Source organism: Pristiophorus japonicus, chromosome 1 (assembly GCF_044704955.1).
Source record: "Pristiophorus japonicus isolate sPriJap1 chromosome 1, sPriJap1.hap1, whole genome shotgun sequence".
NCBI lineage: Eukaryota > Metazoa > Chordata > Chondrichthyes > Pristiophoridae > Pristiophorus > Pristiophorus japonicus.
In genome coordinates this window covers 396,086,321-396,105,368 of record NC_091977.1, presented here as the reverse complement: position 1 = coordinate 396,105,368, position 19,048 = coordinate 396,086,321, and the positions used below count along the sequence as shown (strand labels likewise).

General features: G+C 43.2%; 1 protein-coding gene across 1 annotated transcript in view; it reads left to right on the top strand.

Annotated features, from left to right (window-relative positions):
• prex2 (phosphatidylinositol-3,4,5-trisphosphate-dependent Rac exchange factor 2) overlaps window positions 1–19,048 on the top strand; it is a 910,511-nt gene that overhangs the window by 267,051 nt on the left and 624,412 nt on the right. Inside the window, exons 11-13 of the mRNA XM_070891336.1 lie at window positions 6,541–6,641; window positions 8,069–8,172; window positions 17,505–17,554. Of these exons, the coding sequence (XP_070747437.1) occupies window positions 6,541–6,641; window positions 8,069–8,172; window positions 17,505–17,554 (255 nt within the window). The remainder of the gene's footprint in view (window positions 1–6,540; window positions 6,642–8,068; window positions 8,173–17,504; window positions 17,555–19,048) is intronic.

Here is a 19,048-nt window from a genome sequence, read left to right as displayed (position 1 = left end):
CGCATCTACCTCCTACTGGCCAGTTCAAGAATGTTAGTGGCAAAATCATGAAAATATTTTTCAGCCTTCTCCCTTTTATGCATTGAGATGAGGTGGGAGTGGGGGAATGGGGAATTAAATAGGGACAAAATATAATATGAATTTAAAATAAATACTTCTCTTTAGTCAGTCTGCAATACAAGTGTGAATACTTCCATTACTAGAAGGGTTATGATAGTTCATGGGAATCTCAAGTAAAACACTGGTGTATATTTTCCCCAGGCAACTATTTCTCTCGGTTTTATACACCAAGTAAATTTATATGGCTGCATATTTTTTCCGAGACTCTAAATACATACACAAGGTATATTTTCTGGAATATTTGTGACTGTTTTATTGTAGCATGTGCTGTGCACTATCTGAGGTCAAGGTAGCAGGTGATGAAGTAAGAGGGGTAGAATATCATGGATATCATATCGAAAAATATGATAACCATCAAGCAATGAGAAAGCCAGTAAGAAAAGAAAAACAGCAAGCAGAAAGTGAATAGAGAGGAGGAAGCAGGAAGGAATATAAAGATCAAGATAAAGGGCTCAATTTTGCACAAGCCTGTTTTCTGGCATATTGCCAGAGTTATGCCTGTTTTTCTAGGCCAGAAATGCAGCAGAAATAATTTGCCATTGTTTCCCTGATCTATAATTCGAATTTGGCACCGCGCAGCGTATCCAGTTGCCTTGGGGGGGCGGGGTAGAGCCTGCTGTCTGTGCCAAAAAATGATGCCGTACCTTCTGCGCATGCGCGGGGAAAAAAAGTTATGTTTCAGACGTCGTTGCAATGGACGCGTATGCTCTGTACAGCTCCAAGTTGGCAATCGGCCATTTTTAAAGAGCCAGTTGTGTGTGTGAGAAGGAGTGCTGTGTAAGAGCATTGGAAAAATTGCAGCTGCAGCAATACAAGATTCAACGCTGTGCAAGGACCAAGTATTTCTTACAGGAAGAAGTGGAAGCACTAGTTACTATGATTAAGAACAGATGGCAGGAGCTGGACACCAACAGAGGTCACACAAAAGTTCCACCCAAAGAAATGAAGAAACACTGGAACCAAGTTGCAGAAGATTACTGCGCAGTGGTGACCACCATGAGATCTGGAGGCCAATGTAAACAGAAGTGGCAGGACCTTGGTCAATTAGTTAGTAAAAGTAATATTTTCATTTATTCAATGGAATTGCAATTGTAAATGTGACCAGCTGTATATATGTCCCACCAGCAGAAAGACACCCTCTCTAAAAAGTTAGATTTTCATCTTTGCTGAGGAAGGTGGCACACAACAAAAGGGAAAGAACTCGAACAGGAGGAGACCCGGCAAATCTGCACCTACTGACACCCGTGGAAGAGAGGGTCGCTGCTTTGATGGCCCCTGCCTGGAGAAAGGCAATCAGTACTGCACAAGCTGGGCCCACACTCGAGGGAGAGGGTAAGTGCAGCAAATTCATCATGGCCCTTCAAATCAGCCTGCTGTCTGGCCTGCAATGTGTGAACCTACTCATGCCACCCACCCTGCCCCCTCATCTGCTGCTAACCATTTGACTGTTCTGTTATATTTTGCAGAACTTGAGGCCAACCCTGACGATGCAGAAGAAGATTCAGATGCGGATGAGCCTAAAGAGGAGAACATCTTCCAATCCAACCCTCCAGACCAAGAATATGGGGGGGTGGGGGGGAGTGAGGGGATGGAGCTGGATGAAGCTCCCACTGTTGTACTGACTTTGGAGGAGGTGCCGCTCATTGTGGTGACAGCCCCTTCCATGACTCGTGGTTTGAGTGTTGGTGGAACATTCCACGGTTTCCCACCTTCCGAGGTTGCGGGTCCCAGTGGTGTGGTGCAGCGAGGCACATCTAGGGCCCCACCGTCCCAGGCTGTGGGTCCCAGTGGTGGGGTGCAGTGAAGCACTTCCGTGGGGAGGCGGGGAAGGAGACCTTAACCGTGCTCTCCTGAGGTGCAAGATCTAACCGATGTGGTTCAGATGATGTCATTGAGTGCGGAGAGCATTGACCTTACCCGATCACTCCTGGACGGTATCAGTAGGGTGAGTGATGAGGTAGCGGGATTGTCGGGAGAAGTAACAGCAATGACACGAGAAATGGGAACGATGTCCGGGGCCATCAGTGAGGGAATAATGGCCATGAGGGCGGGAATGTCAGAGATAGTCACTGCCACTGACCATGAGGGAGGGAATGTTGCAGGTCGTTGAGACACTGTCAGGGCGCATGAGGGACAACATATTGGAGTTAACTGCTGCAATAAGGGAACATGCCCAGACCCCGCGCCCATTGATAGAATCAACTGTCACTCCCACTCCAATCCCCACACCAGCCTCTGAAAAGCCCAAAGCCAAGCCCTCCAACTTGCTGCCTGCCACCACCCCCCTGCCCCCCGCGCCCCCAATCTCCCCTTAACAGGCGCGCAGCACCCGAGACCTTAGAAAGAATAAGCTTGGTACCAAGCCCAGAAACACTGCGCCACCACCTGCGGGCAGGGGTGGTGGAATGTACAAGACCAAGTGCAGCGGGCGCTCTTAGAATAAATGGAGGAGAGATGGGTGGGTGCAGCCTTTCTTTGCTGTTGTTGTTATTGTTGTTATTATTGTTGTTACTTTTGTGACTGTTCTCAAATTAAAAGTATTTTGTAAGTTATGTATATTTACAAGTTTAAAAGTTTGTAAGTGATCTTAAAGTTTTTAAGTGATCTTAAAGAGTGATCTTAAAGTAAAGTTTGATACAAGAACAATTTTATTAAAGTAAAGTTAAGTACAAAAGAACTGTTTGTTAAACTTTTGAATAAAATATATTTTACATTAAAACTGAATCACTTCCATTATTTGTTCCATAAACACAACACAACATTACGGAACAGCTCCAAACAGTAAACATGTCCATGTGGAAGAGTTGTCACTGAGCCCTCCGGCATCGGCAAAGCATTCATGGATGAGCTGCTGGTGCAAGGCTCAAGCAATCGTTAAAGGGGAACAATGGCCCTTCCTCCTCGGCCGTCGTGCTCTGGCCTCAGGCACTTGCATGGCTTCCTCATCCTCGTCGTCCTCCTCCTGCTTGTCACCTGCATCTTCCATATCATAGAAACATAGAAAATAGGTGCAGGAGTCGGCCATTTGGCCCTTCGAGCCTGCACCGCCATTCAATGAGTTCATGGCTGAACATGCAACTTCAGTACCCTATTCCTGCTTTCTCGCCATACCCCTTGATCCCCCTAGTAGTAAGGACTACATCTAACTCCTTTTTGAATATATTTAGTGAATTGGCCTCAACAACTTTCTGTGGTAGAGAATTCCACAGGTTCACCATTCTCTGGGTAAAGAAGCTTCTCCTCATCTCGGTCCTAAATGGCTTACCCCTTATCCTTAGACTGTGACCCCTGGTTCTGGACTTCCCCAACATTGGGAACATTCTTCCTGCATCTAACCTGTCTAAACCCGTCAGAATTTTAAACGTTTCTATGAGATCCCCTCTCATTCTTCTGAACTCCAGTGAATACAAGCCCAGTTGAACCAGTCTTTCTTGATTGTCATCAGCCACTCTCACTGCAGGTGAGTCTTCCACTAGCAGGTGCTGCTGCCTCATGATGGCTAAGGCATGCAGCACACAAGAGTGAACTGATCGACAATCTCAGCGGAGTACAGCATGTAGCCTCCAGAATGGTCCAGGCATCGGAAATGCTGTTTCAAGATGCCAATGGTCCTCTCTATGATGTTGCGCATTGCAATGCGCGACATGTAATATTCATGGTCAGCTTCGGTCCAGGTTACGCGTAGGGGCGTCATGAGCCAGGTGGCAAGGCCGTACCCTATGTTTCCCAGTGCCAGCTCTGCCCTTCTGGCTGCTGAAACATGGCAGATATAACGCTGTCACGTAAGATGAACACATCATGGGTGTTCCCAGGGTATCTTGCATCGACTGACATGATGCGATGCATGTCGTCACACACGAGCTATACATTAATGGAGTGGAAGCCCTGTACCTTTGGGAAGCCAGCAATCCTGGAGAAGCCTACAGCCGAGTCATGGATTGTTTGGGCGGTCATGGGGAACTTTATGAAGTATATACTTTATGAACTCCATACAAACAGTACAGCCGTCACCTGGCGAATGGAAACATGTGTTGCAAGTTGAGATATGGTGCACACATCCCCAGTTGTACCTTGAAATGATCCGGAGGCATAGAATGAAAGTGCAGCTATAACCTTCACTTCTACTGACAAAGCAGTCCTCCTGATGCTTCTAGGTTTCAAGTCCGCTTTTACCAACTCACAGATCTCAGTTACAACTTCTTTGCGGAAACGTAACCTTCTGACACAGTCTGCATCACTCAGGTGGAGGTACGAATGCCTGTCTCGATATACCCGAGATAGGTAAGGCCTCCTGCCCAGCACCCTACGGGCTCTGATGTTCCTGATGCGATGACGTCGAATCAATTGTCTCCTACGTAGCTCGCACAAGATATGGCATTGTCCGTATTGCTCCCATACTTAAATTAACTTTGAAAGAAGCTCAAATCAGCAGGAAAGCAGGCAGGACAGATTCACAGTTCTCTGTCTCCCTAAGGTCTGTATGAATGGACCACACGCAAGGTCTTGTCCTTCTCCTCTTTCCCCCCCCCCCCAACCTTAACTAATTGCAGTCTTGTGACTTCTCCCTTTCCCCGCCCCACCCCCCACTCATTGCAGTCTTCAGAAGCCTTCCGATCGGTACCTCACTCTCTCTGTCGCTCTCTCTCTCCTCCCCCCCCAAGGGCTTGTTTTCTAGCCGAGCCCTGAACTCTGTGTCCGGGTGCGGGGCTGATTCTGCCGACCCTCCAGCCCTGCTTCAAGACGGTGGCGTGTGAGTGAGTAAAAAAATGAGAGAACTTCTGAAATCCAACAAATTTACATTTACTACATTGACAGATAAAAAAAAGTTGAACTTTATTATTGATTTTTACAGTGTTCTTGACTCCCTCCAAAATCTTTGATTTAAAAACAATGCCGTCTTTCAGCGCCGATTTCTCAATGTGTGCTGGTTTTCTTAAGTGCCCAGAAGGTTTTTCGGGAGTGGCCAGATACGCCGGCCTAGGAGGAAAATATGTTGGCAAAACTGCAAAAAATTATAAAAACCGGCACAGACAATGACGTCAAAAAAAACTGGCCTCGAAAAATCATGACTAAGTCAGTTACGCCGGCGCAGCTCGCAAGGGAAACTTGGAAAAAAATTAATGCGCAAAAGAAAACGGTGTGCGCCAAAAAAAATGGCGTAAATGAGCGGGGAAAATTGAGCCCCATAAGACAGGAAATGATTTTTAAAAATAATAAAAATAGAGGAGAATAAAAGTGAGTTAAAACTGAAATAAAACTGAAGTATAAACATGAATGAAAATTTCCTCTATGTTTAAGAAAGTTATTGAAACCATGTCCTTATTTCTTGGTGTGCAGGACAACATAAATGAAAAGTAAAAAGTGAAATGATGGCAAAACATGCCCTCACAGAATGCATTGGTTCTTTTTAGAAAAAAGATTGAGGGAGGACAGATCTCGGACTTAAAAATGCTAAATGACATTGGTAGCATGGATGTAACCAGATTATTTAACTTAATCTGTAATCTGAGACAGGCATACAAAATTTATAAACTTCTAGCACAATTAGATAATTAAAAGACATTTCTTCTTGGACAGTGGATATGTAGAATACACTCTAACTGAAGACGGTTATTGCTATATTAATATATAACTTTAACAGAGAGCAAGACAAATACTTATGAAAGGGATTGAAGCTTACTGATAAGTAGAACATGTCGGCTGGATTTCCTTCCACCTGCTACCCCAATCCCACTGTGATCCCAAACCTTTTCTTGGGGCCAGGGCTCATTATATATGCAAAGCAGGGTCCTTGCCACCAAGAGGCAGTCTGCTTCTGCTAATGTGTCCCATGACAGCACCATAAAAGGAGGCAATCAGCATAAAGGGGGCAGAAGAATCCTGATGATCGATTTTTGTTTGATTCCTTGGAACTGGACCATCTGCCGTTGTCCCGGGGACCACTGCCCTTGTTATAGCCGTCCTTGGGCTGGAGGGATCAGTCGTGGAAGGCATGCTTCCCACCACACCATCACTTACATGCAGGGGGCATGAAGGGGCGGCCAGTGGCCCTCCTTGTTGGGGTGAGGTGAGGAAACATTAGGTCAGGGTGGAGATTTGGTGGTCAGCGACCCTTCGTGATTTTCTGCACATTTGGCGTAGCGTAGCAGAGGAAACTGTTAACTTTTATCTGGCCAAATTCAACAAAGCTTCATTGTCCTCATCACAGTGTAACTTTGCACATTATATAGTTGTCAAAGATATTTAAAGTGTGCAATAGCAACTCCCAATTAACCATAGTTCCTCATACTTAAGGAAATGCTGGCAGGATAAAATGCAGCATGTAGCAGAATGTTGAGTGACTATTTGGGAGTGATATTATTTTAATCGGAGCAAAAGATGTAATTCCTGTTTCTGTTTCTTGTTGCTTTGACACTTTAGTGAGTTTGTCACCTGGTTAATGGAAATTAAAGAGATCAGTAAACCTGAAGAAGGAGTTCACCTGGGCCAGGCGTTGCTAGAGAATGGAATTATCCATCATGGTGAGTGATTGCGGGGTGAATATGTGTGCTGGCTGGGTGTATTGAGGGAGATGCAATATAGTTGAAATAATAAGTTGAAATATACTATGTGAACTTCCACTGTTGATTTTAGAATGGTTTCATTCTATAATCTTAGTTGGTTTGCAAACTTTAGGGGTTCATTTAGTTGCAATAAAGTGCTGGTCTCGGTCTACCATAGAATTAGCAATTTGGAAATCAATTGTCTCCATGCAAATTTCTTTTCTATCTAGCATGGTAATGTTATCATCCTGCTTTGGAATGTGCATATGTTTCTCCTTTCTGTAAGGGTTGAATTTTTCTTTAACTTACCACCTGTTTTGGAATGGTTTTGGGGCGTTAAACTGAGCAAACTGGGACAGTAATGGATACCACCTGAAATCCATCTGTATATCTGTAGTATTAATATACTGTATCAGAGATGCTTTGCTTCAAGATAATTTAGGATGTACAAGCACTCTCTCATGTCACAGACAAATGCGTATATAGGTTGAACCTCCCTTATCCGGAACCCTCGGGACCTGGCCTGTTCTGGATAAGGGATTTTTCTGGACGAGGGGTGGTCATGTTAAATTGGATGGTACAGGTACTGAGCAAGGGGATATCGGGACTGGCTGGCTTGGGGCTGGGAGAGATCATGGGGGGGGGGGGGGGCGGGGGGAGTGGGGGGGGACGGTGGATCGCAGGATCAGGCCAACAATTGCGGGTGTCGGCAGCGAGGAAAGATTTCAATTTGTTCATGTCGGAGTTCTGTGCATGTGCCACCCGGTGGACGGGAATGGTTCTGGACAAGGGGTGGTTTTGGATAAGGCGGTTCTGGATAAGGGAGGTTCAACCTGTACCAAGTGTGTTATTTCCATTAAGCTGCAGGTGTGCTTTCTAAATGTATTTTTCTCCATTGTGCGTTTTTCTTGACTTTACAACAGCAGTTCTATGCACAGCAATTAAAGGCTGAATGAAGTTGTAGGTAGAGTACTGTATGTTAACATTTATCAAGGTTAAAATGTTAATTGAGCTGATTTAAATCTATGAACTGTCCTGCAGTGATTAAATCCTACCTTCACTTTGTTTAACAGTAATTAGCATTTACAAGTTATTAATATGGAATGTATATTAGAAATTGTAATTGTAGAACATTTTTACAAGATCATGCATACTTAATATCACAAAATGACATTCATATTGAATTAATTTACTATATTTCTATATTAATACTATAAATTAATTATAAATAAATGAATTAATTTACTATATTATTTCTATATTAATACTATAATACTATATTAATACTAAATTATTTACAGTTGCTAAAAATGTTTCATAATGTTTCAACTGCATTGCTTTGAAACAACAATGATCTTATTATCTTTGTGGCTGCTCATTTTTGACTAATACACTTTGGTATTCAGTAACAGATAAACACCAGTTTAAACCTGATCATATGCTGTACAGATTTCGATACGATGATGGGACATACCATCCAAGAAGCGAAATTCAAGATGTTATCTCCAAGGTACTGATCTCATAAGGAACCTACCGACACTGTATATTTATATTTATATTTCATACAATTCAAAGGCAAAAGGAATAAATGCTAATATAGAATAGATATATGCTGTTTAGATTTCTTGAAGGTGAACATTATTTTGGAGGAAATGATTTCACTATGGTTTGCTTCACTCATATTCTACAATTCTTCATATAATGAGAAGACTGATAGAGTTACTGACCTATGTGGTAGATCCATCAGAAACTGGCTGGAATTCAAAGGGATTGGCAGCCTTCCTGATCCTAGATATGAACTTCAAAGCAATTTCAGTAACAGCTAGGATTTGATAATTTGACCCACAGTGAAGGTGTAGTTAGTTGTAAGAGAATGGTAAAGAGAGGAGACTGGGTGCCACAGTGGGTTCACACATATGCTTTCAGTTCTGAGACTTGTATTTCAGTGTGGCCCAGGTCGATGGGATTAAAATCTGCTGGTCGTAATGGCTCTTTCTATAGTAAGTAATTTGGGAAGTTTCAACCCAGTTTCTTGCGGCCCAATTTTCCCCAACCCCTTTTTCGGCGCACTTAGCTTAAATGCGCCGACTTTGCGCGCTGGAAATGACGCCGAGAAAAAGGGGCCCCATCCTGCCCGCTCTGCCGAGTCTCCGGTGTCCCAGCATGGCGTAGCTAGTGAAGTGGGGGGCAGAGCAACAGACCAGTGCAGAAAGCACCGCTGGCAGCTGCGCGCATGTGCAGTGAAGTCTGCGCGCATGCTCCTGCCCTCCCAGCGTGTCCTGCGGGCTGTGAGCAGGACCCGATACTCGAGCCCCTATCCCCGGCCGAAGGGACGCCCTGATCTTCGCCGCACCCTATCCCCGGCCTAGTGGTTTCCCGCACCGGCCGGCCGGACAGCTGACTTCCTGGGCCGATATAGGACTTCAGTTTTATTTTGTATTTATTAATGGTTGTGCTTGAGAGTTTTGATTGGGGGGAGGGAGGAGGAGAGTTTGGGGGGAAGGGGCGGGGGAAGAAAGAGTGTTTTGATAGCGGGGGGAGAAAGAGTGTTTTGATTGGGGGGGGGGCAGGGGGGGAAGAAAGAATGTTTTGATGGGGGGGGGCCGAACTTTAAAAAAAAACTTGATTCTGGCATAAGGGTAGGACTTCTATTTTTTATTTGTTATTGATTGATTGCTGATTACTTTTTGTGGTTGGTTTAGTGCTTTGTAAGCCTTGGTGCTTTAAATGTACTAACCTGCGCCGAATTCTTAACTGCCTGCAATGTTTTTCAGAACAGGCCATATACGATGACCTAAGTTGATTTGGAGTAAGTTTTTGCTGGCCAAAGTGGCATAAATGGCCAAAACTGGCCTAAGTGTCTGGGAATGCCTCCTTTTGATAAAAAAACTAACTAAAAAAAAATCGTACCTAACTGACTTACTCTGGAGCAAATTCTTTGGGGAAAATGGCATTTTTTAAACTTACGCCAGAAAAAAACAACTTACTCCAAAAAAATTGATGCAAGTCATGGCCAAAATTGGGCACTTGGTGAGGTATGGGACCATAGTACTAAGCAACACATAATTTGACAACAAATTATAAATTGACAGTAATGAAATAATTGTAATAAAGTAGAAAGAATTCAAACTGAATTAATAGTATATTAAAGACATATATTGTTGGAGCTAAACAGATGGAGCTCACTCTGCATGCATCCAAGGAGTGCATGATATCGATACTGGATGTTCATAGTGGAAAGGTATACCATTCCCCAGCATTGACATTTTCACATTGCTGGGAGAAAGACTCAACAAAAAAACATTTTACAAAATGTAGAGAATAGGATTTTCTATTACATTTTTGTAAGGTTAAAAACTGTCTATTCCATTTACGTAAATGCATCTCTTAATAGTTATTGGAAAACTTTTTAAAAGTTGTTGGTAAGTTTGTTAATTTTAGATCATATTCCTTTTGAAATGCGCATTACCTGTTGGAAAATGCTGAAATTTATTCCAACCTGCTGTATGGTTTAATATTAGCCTGAGATCTTTTTACGAATAATATTATTGCTGAAGTTTACATTCAGCATCTACCAGCGGTGAGATCCAATTTTTAAGTAACTTTAATAGAAATATATGTGCTCTGTTGCTGTGTTAAATGCATGAATAGCTTAGCTGTTTGGAGTAAAAACAGAAAATGCTGAGAATTCTCAGCAGGTTCGGCAGCATCTGCAGAGAGAGAAACAGAGTTAACGTTTTGTCAGAACTTCTGACGAAAGGTCATCAATCTGAAACATTAACTCTGTTTCTCTCTCCACTGATGCTGCCTGACATGCTGAGTATTTTCAGCATTTTCTGTTTTTATTCCAAATTTCCAGCATCTGAGTATTTTGCTTTTGTATTAGATGTTTGGAGATCTGGTTACAAACTGAGTACCATTACCATCTTAGAGAACAGATCAATAAAGTGGAATCATTAACGTAATTATTATAAATAAAATGGGATGTTTTACAGATTTTTTTTAGATGGTACAATAAATGACAAATTAAGGATTTTGGCCGTGGCATGTAAGGATGAAAGTTCCTTTGGTTGCTATGTGTAGTGACATCATAAATGCTTTTGAGCAGGTTTAATTGTTTAAAAAAAATAGCAAACTTGTGCACACATTCTAAAATTATATAAATATGTTTGCAATGTTGCTATTTATACTGACCAAACAATTGTCATGCAGTAATAATGTAAATATCCTGGCAATCTAACAAATAAATTGTGGAATCACACAGCTTTAAGCAGCAGAATTAAAGTTCTTGAATATGGTAAAACTTTCCCATTATCATTTCAACCTCTTTGGTTCCAAGTGATAATCAAAAACAACAGCAATAATTCTGCATCTTTTATTAAAAGTCAGTGAATGATCCACTTATACATTGCACGTAACCCCTTTGGTTTCTGTGTTATTTGGATGAATTCCAAGTATTTCATTTGCTAGGGTCATGTCCCATAAGAGTATAATGTTATGAAAATTTTGGATGCTCACAGCTCTCCCGGATTTTTCAAGCTCGGTATTCTAAAGTAGATTTGATAATTTCATTACATTCATTGTAGGCATCTTCATTATAAGTTTGGTATAGGATTTACCTTCTAAATTTTTTTGTGAACCTAAATTATAAAACTAGATGACCTAAATGGATCCATATGGGTAGAGCTGCAAAACACCAAAGGGCAGTGGGAGTTGTGTACAGACCACCAAACAGTAGTAGGGAGGTTGAGGATGGCATCAAACAGGAAATTAGAGACGCGTGCAATAAGGGTACAGCAGTTATCATGGGTGACTTTAATCTTCATGTTGATTGTGCTAACCAAACTGGTAGCAATGCTGTGGAGGAGGATTTCCTGGAGTGTATAAGGGATGGTTTTCTAGACCAATATGTCGAGGGGCCAACTAGAGAGCAGGCCATCCTAGGCTGGGTCTTGTGTAACGAGAGAGGATTAATTAGCAATCTGGTTGTGCGGGGCCCTTTGGGGAAGAGTGACCATAATATGGTAGAATTCTTCATCAAAATGGAGAGTGACACAGTTCATTCAGAGACTAGGGTCCTGAGCTTAAAGAAAGGAAATTTCAACGATATGAGACGTGAATTGGTTAGGATAGACTGGAGAATGATACTTAAAGGGTTGACGGTGGATAGGCAATGGCAGATATTTAAATATCACATGGATGAACTACAACAATTGTACATCCCTGTGTGGCATAAGAATAAAAAAGGGAAGGTGGCTCAACCGTGGCTAACAAGGGAAATTAGGGAAAGTGTTAAATCCAAGGAAGAGGCATATAAATTGGCCAGAAAAAGCAGCAAACCTGAGGACTGGGAGAAATTTAGAATTCAGCAGCGGAAGACTAAGGGTTTAATTAGGGGGAGGAAAATAGAGTATGAGAGTAAGCTTGCAGAGAACATAAAAACTGACTGCAAAAGCTTCTATAGATGTGTAAAGAGAAAAAGATTAGTGAAGACTAATGTAGGTCCCTTGCAGTCAGAATCAGGTGAATTCATAATGGGGAACAAAGAAATGGCAGACCATTTGAACAAATACTTTTGTTCTGGCTTCACTAAGGAAGACACGAATAACCTTTGGAAAATACTAGGGGACCGAGGGTCTAGCAAGAAGGGGGAACTGAGGGAAATCCTTATTAGTCAGGAAATGATGTTAGGGAAATTAATGGGACTGAAGGCCGATAAATCCCCAAGGCCTGATAGTCTGCATCCCAGAGTATTTAAGGAAGTGGCCCTAGAAATAGTAGATGCATTGGTGGTTATTTCCCAACATTCCATGGACTCTGGTTCAGTTCCTATGGATTGGAGGATAGCTAATGTAACCCCACTTTTTAAAAAAGGAGGGAGAGAGAAAACAGGGAATTATAGACCGGTTAGCCTGACATCGGTGGTGGGAAAAATGCTGGAATCAATTATTAAAGATGGAAAGCAGTGACAGGATTGGTCCAAGTCAACATGGATTTATGAAAGGGAAATCATGCTTGACAAATCTGCTAGAATTTTTTGAGGATGTAACTAGTAGAGTGGACAAGGGAGAACCAGTGGATGTGTATATTTGGACTTTCAAAAGGCTTTTGACAAGGTCCCACACAAGAGATTGGTTTGCAAAATTAAGGCACAAGATATTGGGGGTATGTATTGAAGTGGATAGAGAACTGGTTGGCAGACAGGAAGCAAAGAGTGGGAATAAAAGGGTCCTTTTCAGAATGGAAGGCAGTGATTAGTGGGGTGCCGCAGGGTTCAGTGCTGGGACCCCAGCTATTTACTAGAAACATTAATGATTTAGACGAAAGAATTGAATGTAATATCTCCAAGTTTGCAGATGACACTAAGCTGGGTGGCAGTGCGAGCTGCGAGGAGGATGCTAGGAGGCTGCAGGGGGAATTGGACAGGTTAGGTGAATGGGCAAATGCATGGCAGATGCAATATAATGTGGATAAGTGTGAGGTTATCCACTTTGGTGGCAAAAACAGAAAGGCAGATTATTATCTGAATGGTGACAGATTATTAAAAGGGGAGGTGCAACGAGACCTGGGTGTCATGGTACATCAATCATTGAAGGAAGGCATGCAGGTACAGCAGGCAGTAAAGAAAGCTACTGGCATGCTGGTCTTCATAGCAAGGGGATTTGAGTATAGGAGCAGGGAGGTCTTACTGCAGCTGTAGAGGGCCCTGGTGAGACCACACCTTGAGTATTGTGTGCAGTTTTGGTCTCCTAACCTGAGGAAGGACATTCTTGCTATTGAGGGAGTGCAGCAAAGGTTCACCAGACTGATTTCCCGGATGGCAGGACTGACATATGAAGAAAGACTGGATCGACTAGGCTTATAGTTACTGGAATTTAGAAGCATGAGAGGGGATCTCATAGAAACATATAAAATTCTGACGGGATTGGACAGGTTAGATGCAGGAAGAATGTTCTCGATGTTGGGGAAGTCCAGAACCAGGGGTCACAGTCTAAGGATAAGGGGTAAGCCATTTAGGACCGAGATGAGGAGAAACTTCTTCACCCAGAGAATTGTGAACCTGTGGAATTCTCTACCACAGAAAGTTGTTGAGGCCAGTTCATTAGATATATTCAAAAGGTAGTTAGATGTGCCCCTTACGGCTAAAGGGATCAAGGGGTATGGAGAGAAAGCAGGCATGGGGTACTGAAGTTGCATGATCAGCCATGATCATATTGAATGGTGGTGCAGGCTCGAAGGGCCGAATGGCCTACTCCTGCACCTATTTTCTATGTTTCTATGTAAATACAGAATTAATCATCTTAAAACAAAATTAGTGATTACATCTGTTTTCCTTACTATTGGAGTCCCCTTAACTGACTGCTGGTCAGTTACTGCTGGTCAGTTAGTACCTTTAAAAATAAACTGAATGAATCTCTAATTTAGAATTGGATTGAGATTGTAAGGTTAACTGTAGACCTGGATGACCAAATGCTGTACGTGAAGACTCTGCTGCTAGAAGAATAAAAATGTAATCAGTGAAATGCAACTTGGTCAGAGTTGAAGAATATAATGATTGTCTGATATCCTGGAGATTTGCTCAATTGCTTTTACGAATTGGGGAGAATTGTACAGAGCTCTATCTGTGGTTAGACACTTTCTTGACATAATCAGTCAAGTCGAATCCACAATGGGTGCTTATTATACACGGTCTGTTGGAAAGAACAGGCTCATTAAACAAATCTCTCCAAATCCTACACCATGCTGACTTGGACATGTATCTCCATTTATTCATTGTCTCTGGGTCAAAATCCTGGAACTCTAACAGCATTGTGGAAGTATCTTTGTCAGATGGACTGCAGCAGTTCAAGCATAAAGTTCACCTTCTCAAGGGCAATTAGGGATAGGCAATAAATGCTGCCCATGCCAGTGACACCCACATCCAGAGAATGAATTCATAAACAGGACTAATAAGCATTTGATGTTCCATGCTTTCTTCTATAGCTTTATTAATCTTTAGGAAAAACATAGTCTAATGCTAATTAGCTGGTGTGAGTTTATTGGTGATAAAAGTGCTATACTTGTTGTGGAAACCAGACCATTGGGAAATGAACAACTTTCCATGCTGCAGAAAGCTTGAAGTTTGGGGGAAAATGTTACATTTTAATCAGGCAGTGTAGCATTTCCAAGGTTTTTGATGAATTGCAAATTGAACAGAGCAGTATTGAAGTGATGAATGGCATATGTTCAAACCGGTAGGATAGAAACAATTACAATGGGTAATAGTTGCCAACTGTCCACCTTTGGACCAAACAATACACTTTCCTAGCTGTTGTTTGCACTAGTACTGCAAAATCCACTTCTGTGAAGCTAGTTATACTCGTCTTATGATGTATCATGGCTCAGCTCCTCTGAGCACATGTTTAAACCTTGTGGGTGCGCAGAAGACATTGGCTGTGATGAATTGTGAGGCGCGAACAGCTGTTTTCAGGCTCTCAAACAGTATTGGGAAGATTTGATAGTTATGTCCGACAATACTTTGTGGCAATTGTTGAGGAAAAAGTTGGAGCACTTTAAATATACACTGTGTGGACCAAAGCACTATTCAAATTCATCTATAATAGACCATCGGCCTACCCACGTTACAAGAATTCACGCACAGGCATCTTCCACTGTTTAAAATGAGTTCATCAGTCACCTGGGTACTCATTTTCAGTGTGGAAGCAAGTCATCCTCGACCCCGATAGACTGTCTATGATGATAAATAGACCCTCGATTGGACTCATGCCAACTCTAAGCTGGCAAACAACTCATTGGGCTTAACAGGAATAATGAGCAGAATTCTGGAGTAGCCCGGCTATGTCCATAAACAGTCCTAGGATGGAAAAGGTGCAGGTCGAAGCATTACCTGCCTCCTCCCAAAATTTGAATTTGGGCTGCAATTGGATGTAACCGTCACACCTCAAATATCCCCCGATCCTGGTGGCAATACACCCGCTTTGCACCCTCCCCAGTCCCCTGCATTTCGGGCCCGATGAAACCAAAATCTTTAAGCGGTGTTTCTGTCTGGTATTAAGGTTCCCAGTAAAGGAATATTCAGGCTTAATACATCCTACATTGGTATCCCTTACAGAAGACCGAAGAGAGTCCAAGATTTGTATCTATTATTCAACATCTAGACTACAGCCTTTGACACGGTTGACCACTTCATCCTTCTCCAACGCCTCTCTACTGTCGTCCAGCTGGGTGGGACTGCACCTTTGACACGATTGACCACAAACTTCAGTTCCCTAGCCACCGACTCCATACCTCTCCCTAACATCTGTCTGATGCTGAACCAGACTGCTCGCAACCTTGGTATCATATTTGACCCTGAAATGAGCTTCCAACCACATATCTGTGCCAGAACTAAAACCGCCTATTTACATCTCCGTAACATTGCCCAACTCCGTACCTCCCTCAGCTCATCTGCTGTTGATCCCCACCCATGTCTTTGTTACCTCTAGACTTGACTATTCCAATGCACTCCTTTCATGTTCTACTCTACATGAACCCTATATGCTCATCCAAAACTCGGCTGCCTGTGTCCTAACTTGCACCAAATCCCATTCACCCTTCAGCCCTGTGCTAGCTGACCTACACTGGCTCCTGATTTAGCAATGTCACAAATTTGAAATTCTCACTCTTGTTTTCAAATCCGTCCATGGCCTCGCCCCTCCCTATCTCTGTAATGTCCTCCAGCTCCACAACCCTCCGAGATATCTGCGCTCCTCTAATTATGGCCTCTTGAGCATCTCTAATTTTAATCACTCCACCATTGGTGGCCGAGTCTTCAGCTGCCAAGGCCCTAAGCTCTGGAATTCCCTCCCTAAACCTCTCTGCTTCTCTACCTCTGTTTCCCCCTTTAAGACGCTCCTTAAAACTTACCTCTTTGACCAATTCTGCCCAAATTTCTCCTTATGTGGCAAGGTGTCAAATTTTGTTTTATAACGCTCCTGTGAAGTGCCTTCGGATGTTTTATTATGTTAAGGGCGTAATATAAACACAAGTTGTTGTTGTTACATTTCTAATATAGATTAGTCGATTTGCTGAGATATTGCACACCAGCGGTCAAGACCAAGGGCATTTTTCAGGAGGGAAGGGGGGAAGAGAAGAAGAAAGGAGGAAATGAGAGGGTGTGCAGGGGATATGGTGAGGATGGGGGAGAGGGGGAATTTGGTGTGGTAAAGAGGGGGCGAGGAGAGGAGACAGAGGGTAGAGGGAGAGAGGAGAGTGAGGATGAGAACTAGTCGGGGGACAGGAATGGGTAAGGTGGAGAGGAGATGAGGGGAGAGGATGGGAAGTGTGGAGGAGGGGAGGAGGAAATGGAGAGATTGAGAGCTGAGGAAGGGAAGAGAGGAGGGGAGGGAGAGAAGAGCAGAGGGGGACGGGACGGAGGTGAGGCAAGCGAGAAAAGGTGAGAAGGTGGATAGACAATCGGAAAGAGATAGTGGACAAGGGGAGTGGAGTGTGTGGGCATGGGTCAGAGAAGAGGAGGAGAAGGAAGGGAGAGAAAGAAAGTGGAATGGAGGGAAGGAGTGAGAGTTGTGACATTTTATGCAAATATGCATTTTATGCAATATGCCCTTGCAATTAAAGGGCAAGACTTGTTCAAAGATTAAGGAAATTTAGGAAGTACTTAGAAAGCATGGTACAGAAGAGCAATCGACATCCGATCGAAAGGCCTCAATAATATAATCCATGAAGTCAGAGAAGAATAAACAATGGGATGGTGATAAATACGACACACTGCTAATTGGAGTTTCTAAATTATTTGTGATTTTTTTTCTAGGCAAAAGAATAATGTTTTCTTTTGTTTGACAGGGTGTGAGGCTTTACTATCGACTCCATAGTCTCTTTACTTCTGTGATAAAGTAAGTAAAAGAAAGTATTATTTCAATTTATATAGTGTCAGTTTGAACAGAGTTCCAATCAAACCTGACGAATCCAGTGAGCTGGTAAACAATAGACATTTCATTGGTTTACTGCCTTCTTTAGAGCTAGTCCCATAAATATTTTAATTTTTTCAAACATTTGATTTAATGATGAACATGAAAAGGAAGTTTGAATTCTAGTATAGGTCAGCGGTTTACATTACTAACCCCAAATAACATTAAATCGCAGAGAAAAAATATATATCAATCACACTTACCTCATGCAGTCATTCCTTCCCTTATTGCCCAGGGGCAGCTCTGCAAGCCAGCTTTCTCTGGCGGTGTCACAACGGGGCGCCAAAGGTATAGCACAAACGAAATTTTGCATCCGTGTCGATACTAGGGGGAGGCATTGCACACCGGTGCTACACTCCCGTGTGATATTGCTGTACGCCGTCGGTACCGGCACACTGAATTTGCTGAGTGGCGTGAATGGCGGGGCTCATGGCTGCAAACTGAGGGACACTATCCAACTGAATTTCTCCCCCTTAATGCCTACTTAGTTGCAAAAAAACTGCAACTAAACCGAATTATAAGAGAAATGTTGGATGGTCCTATTTAATGCTATTGTGGAAACACTGGCCTAGTAATTGGATATGATCGAAAATGGCTGGTGTCATGGGCCAACGCTATTTGCCTGTGCCCGCTCAAGTGGTGCAGGCAGCACGCAAAATTCGTGCTGCCTGCTCATTATAATGATTGGAGTGCCGATCTCAGCGCTAAACATGCTGCTGATTGGCTTAGCACACAACAGGGGTGAGGGTGGGTGGCCAATGTCGGGTGCAGTCTAATGGCCAATAATGTTTGGCCTAGTCTCTCTGCACGACTTAAAGGGGAGGTGCTTTGTTGCAGAAGCATCTCATTGTCATTGTAGAGCAAGCCATGGCAGAGCAACCAAGGGAGCGAGCAAGAAGATTTTCAGGTGCTGCACTGGAGACCTTGGTCCTGACCGGGCAATGAAGACAGGCTGTTCTATAGCCGCAGGGTGGAAGGAGGCCATTCAAAGTCATTTGCAGAAAGCTGTGGGAGGTGATAGCTGACTCTGTCATGGCCCCCAGTGTGGTCCCAAGGACATAAATCCGGTGGGGGGAAAGTTTAGTGACCTCACACGGCAATTCAAGGTGAGTGAAGGCTTCAGCAAATACAATATCCCACCATCTGCACCACAAGCCTCACACACTGCTCAATGCACCACACCCCCATTACTCACCTACCAACAATCTCTAGTTGTCACCACTCATACCTAACAATCATGGCTTTACTTCACCCTCACAACCTTATCACTGCTGCAACACTCACACCCACATCTCACACCTTGCACACACTGACAGCTATTCAGCTATGGCAGGCACATCACCCAAACACGTTGCATTCTGCTCAATGACACACTTCCCTTTCTCTCACAGGCAAAGGTGGCACAGAACAGGAGGGAGC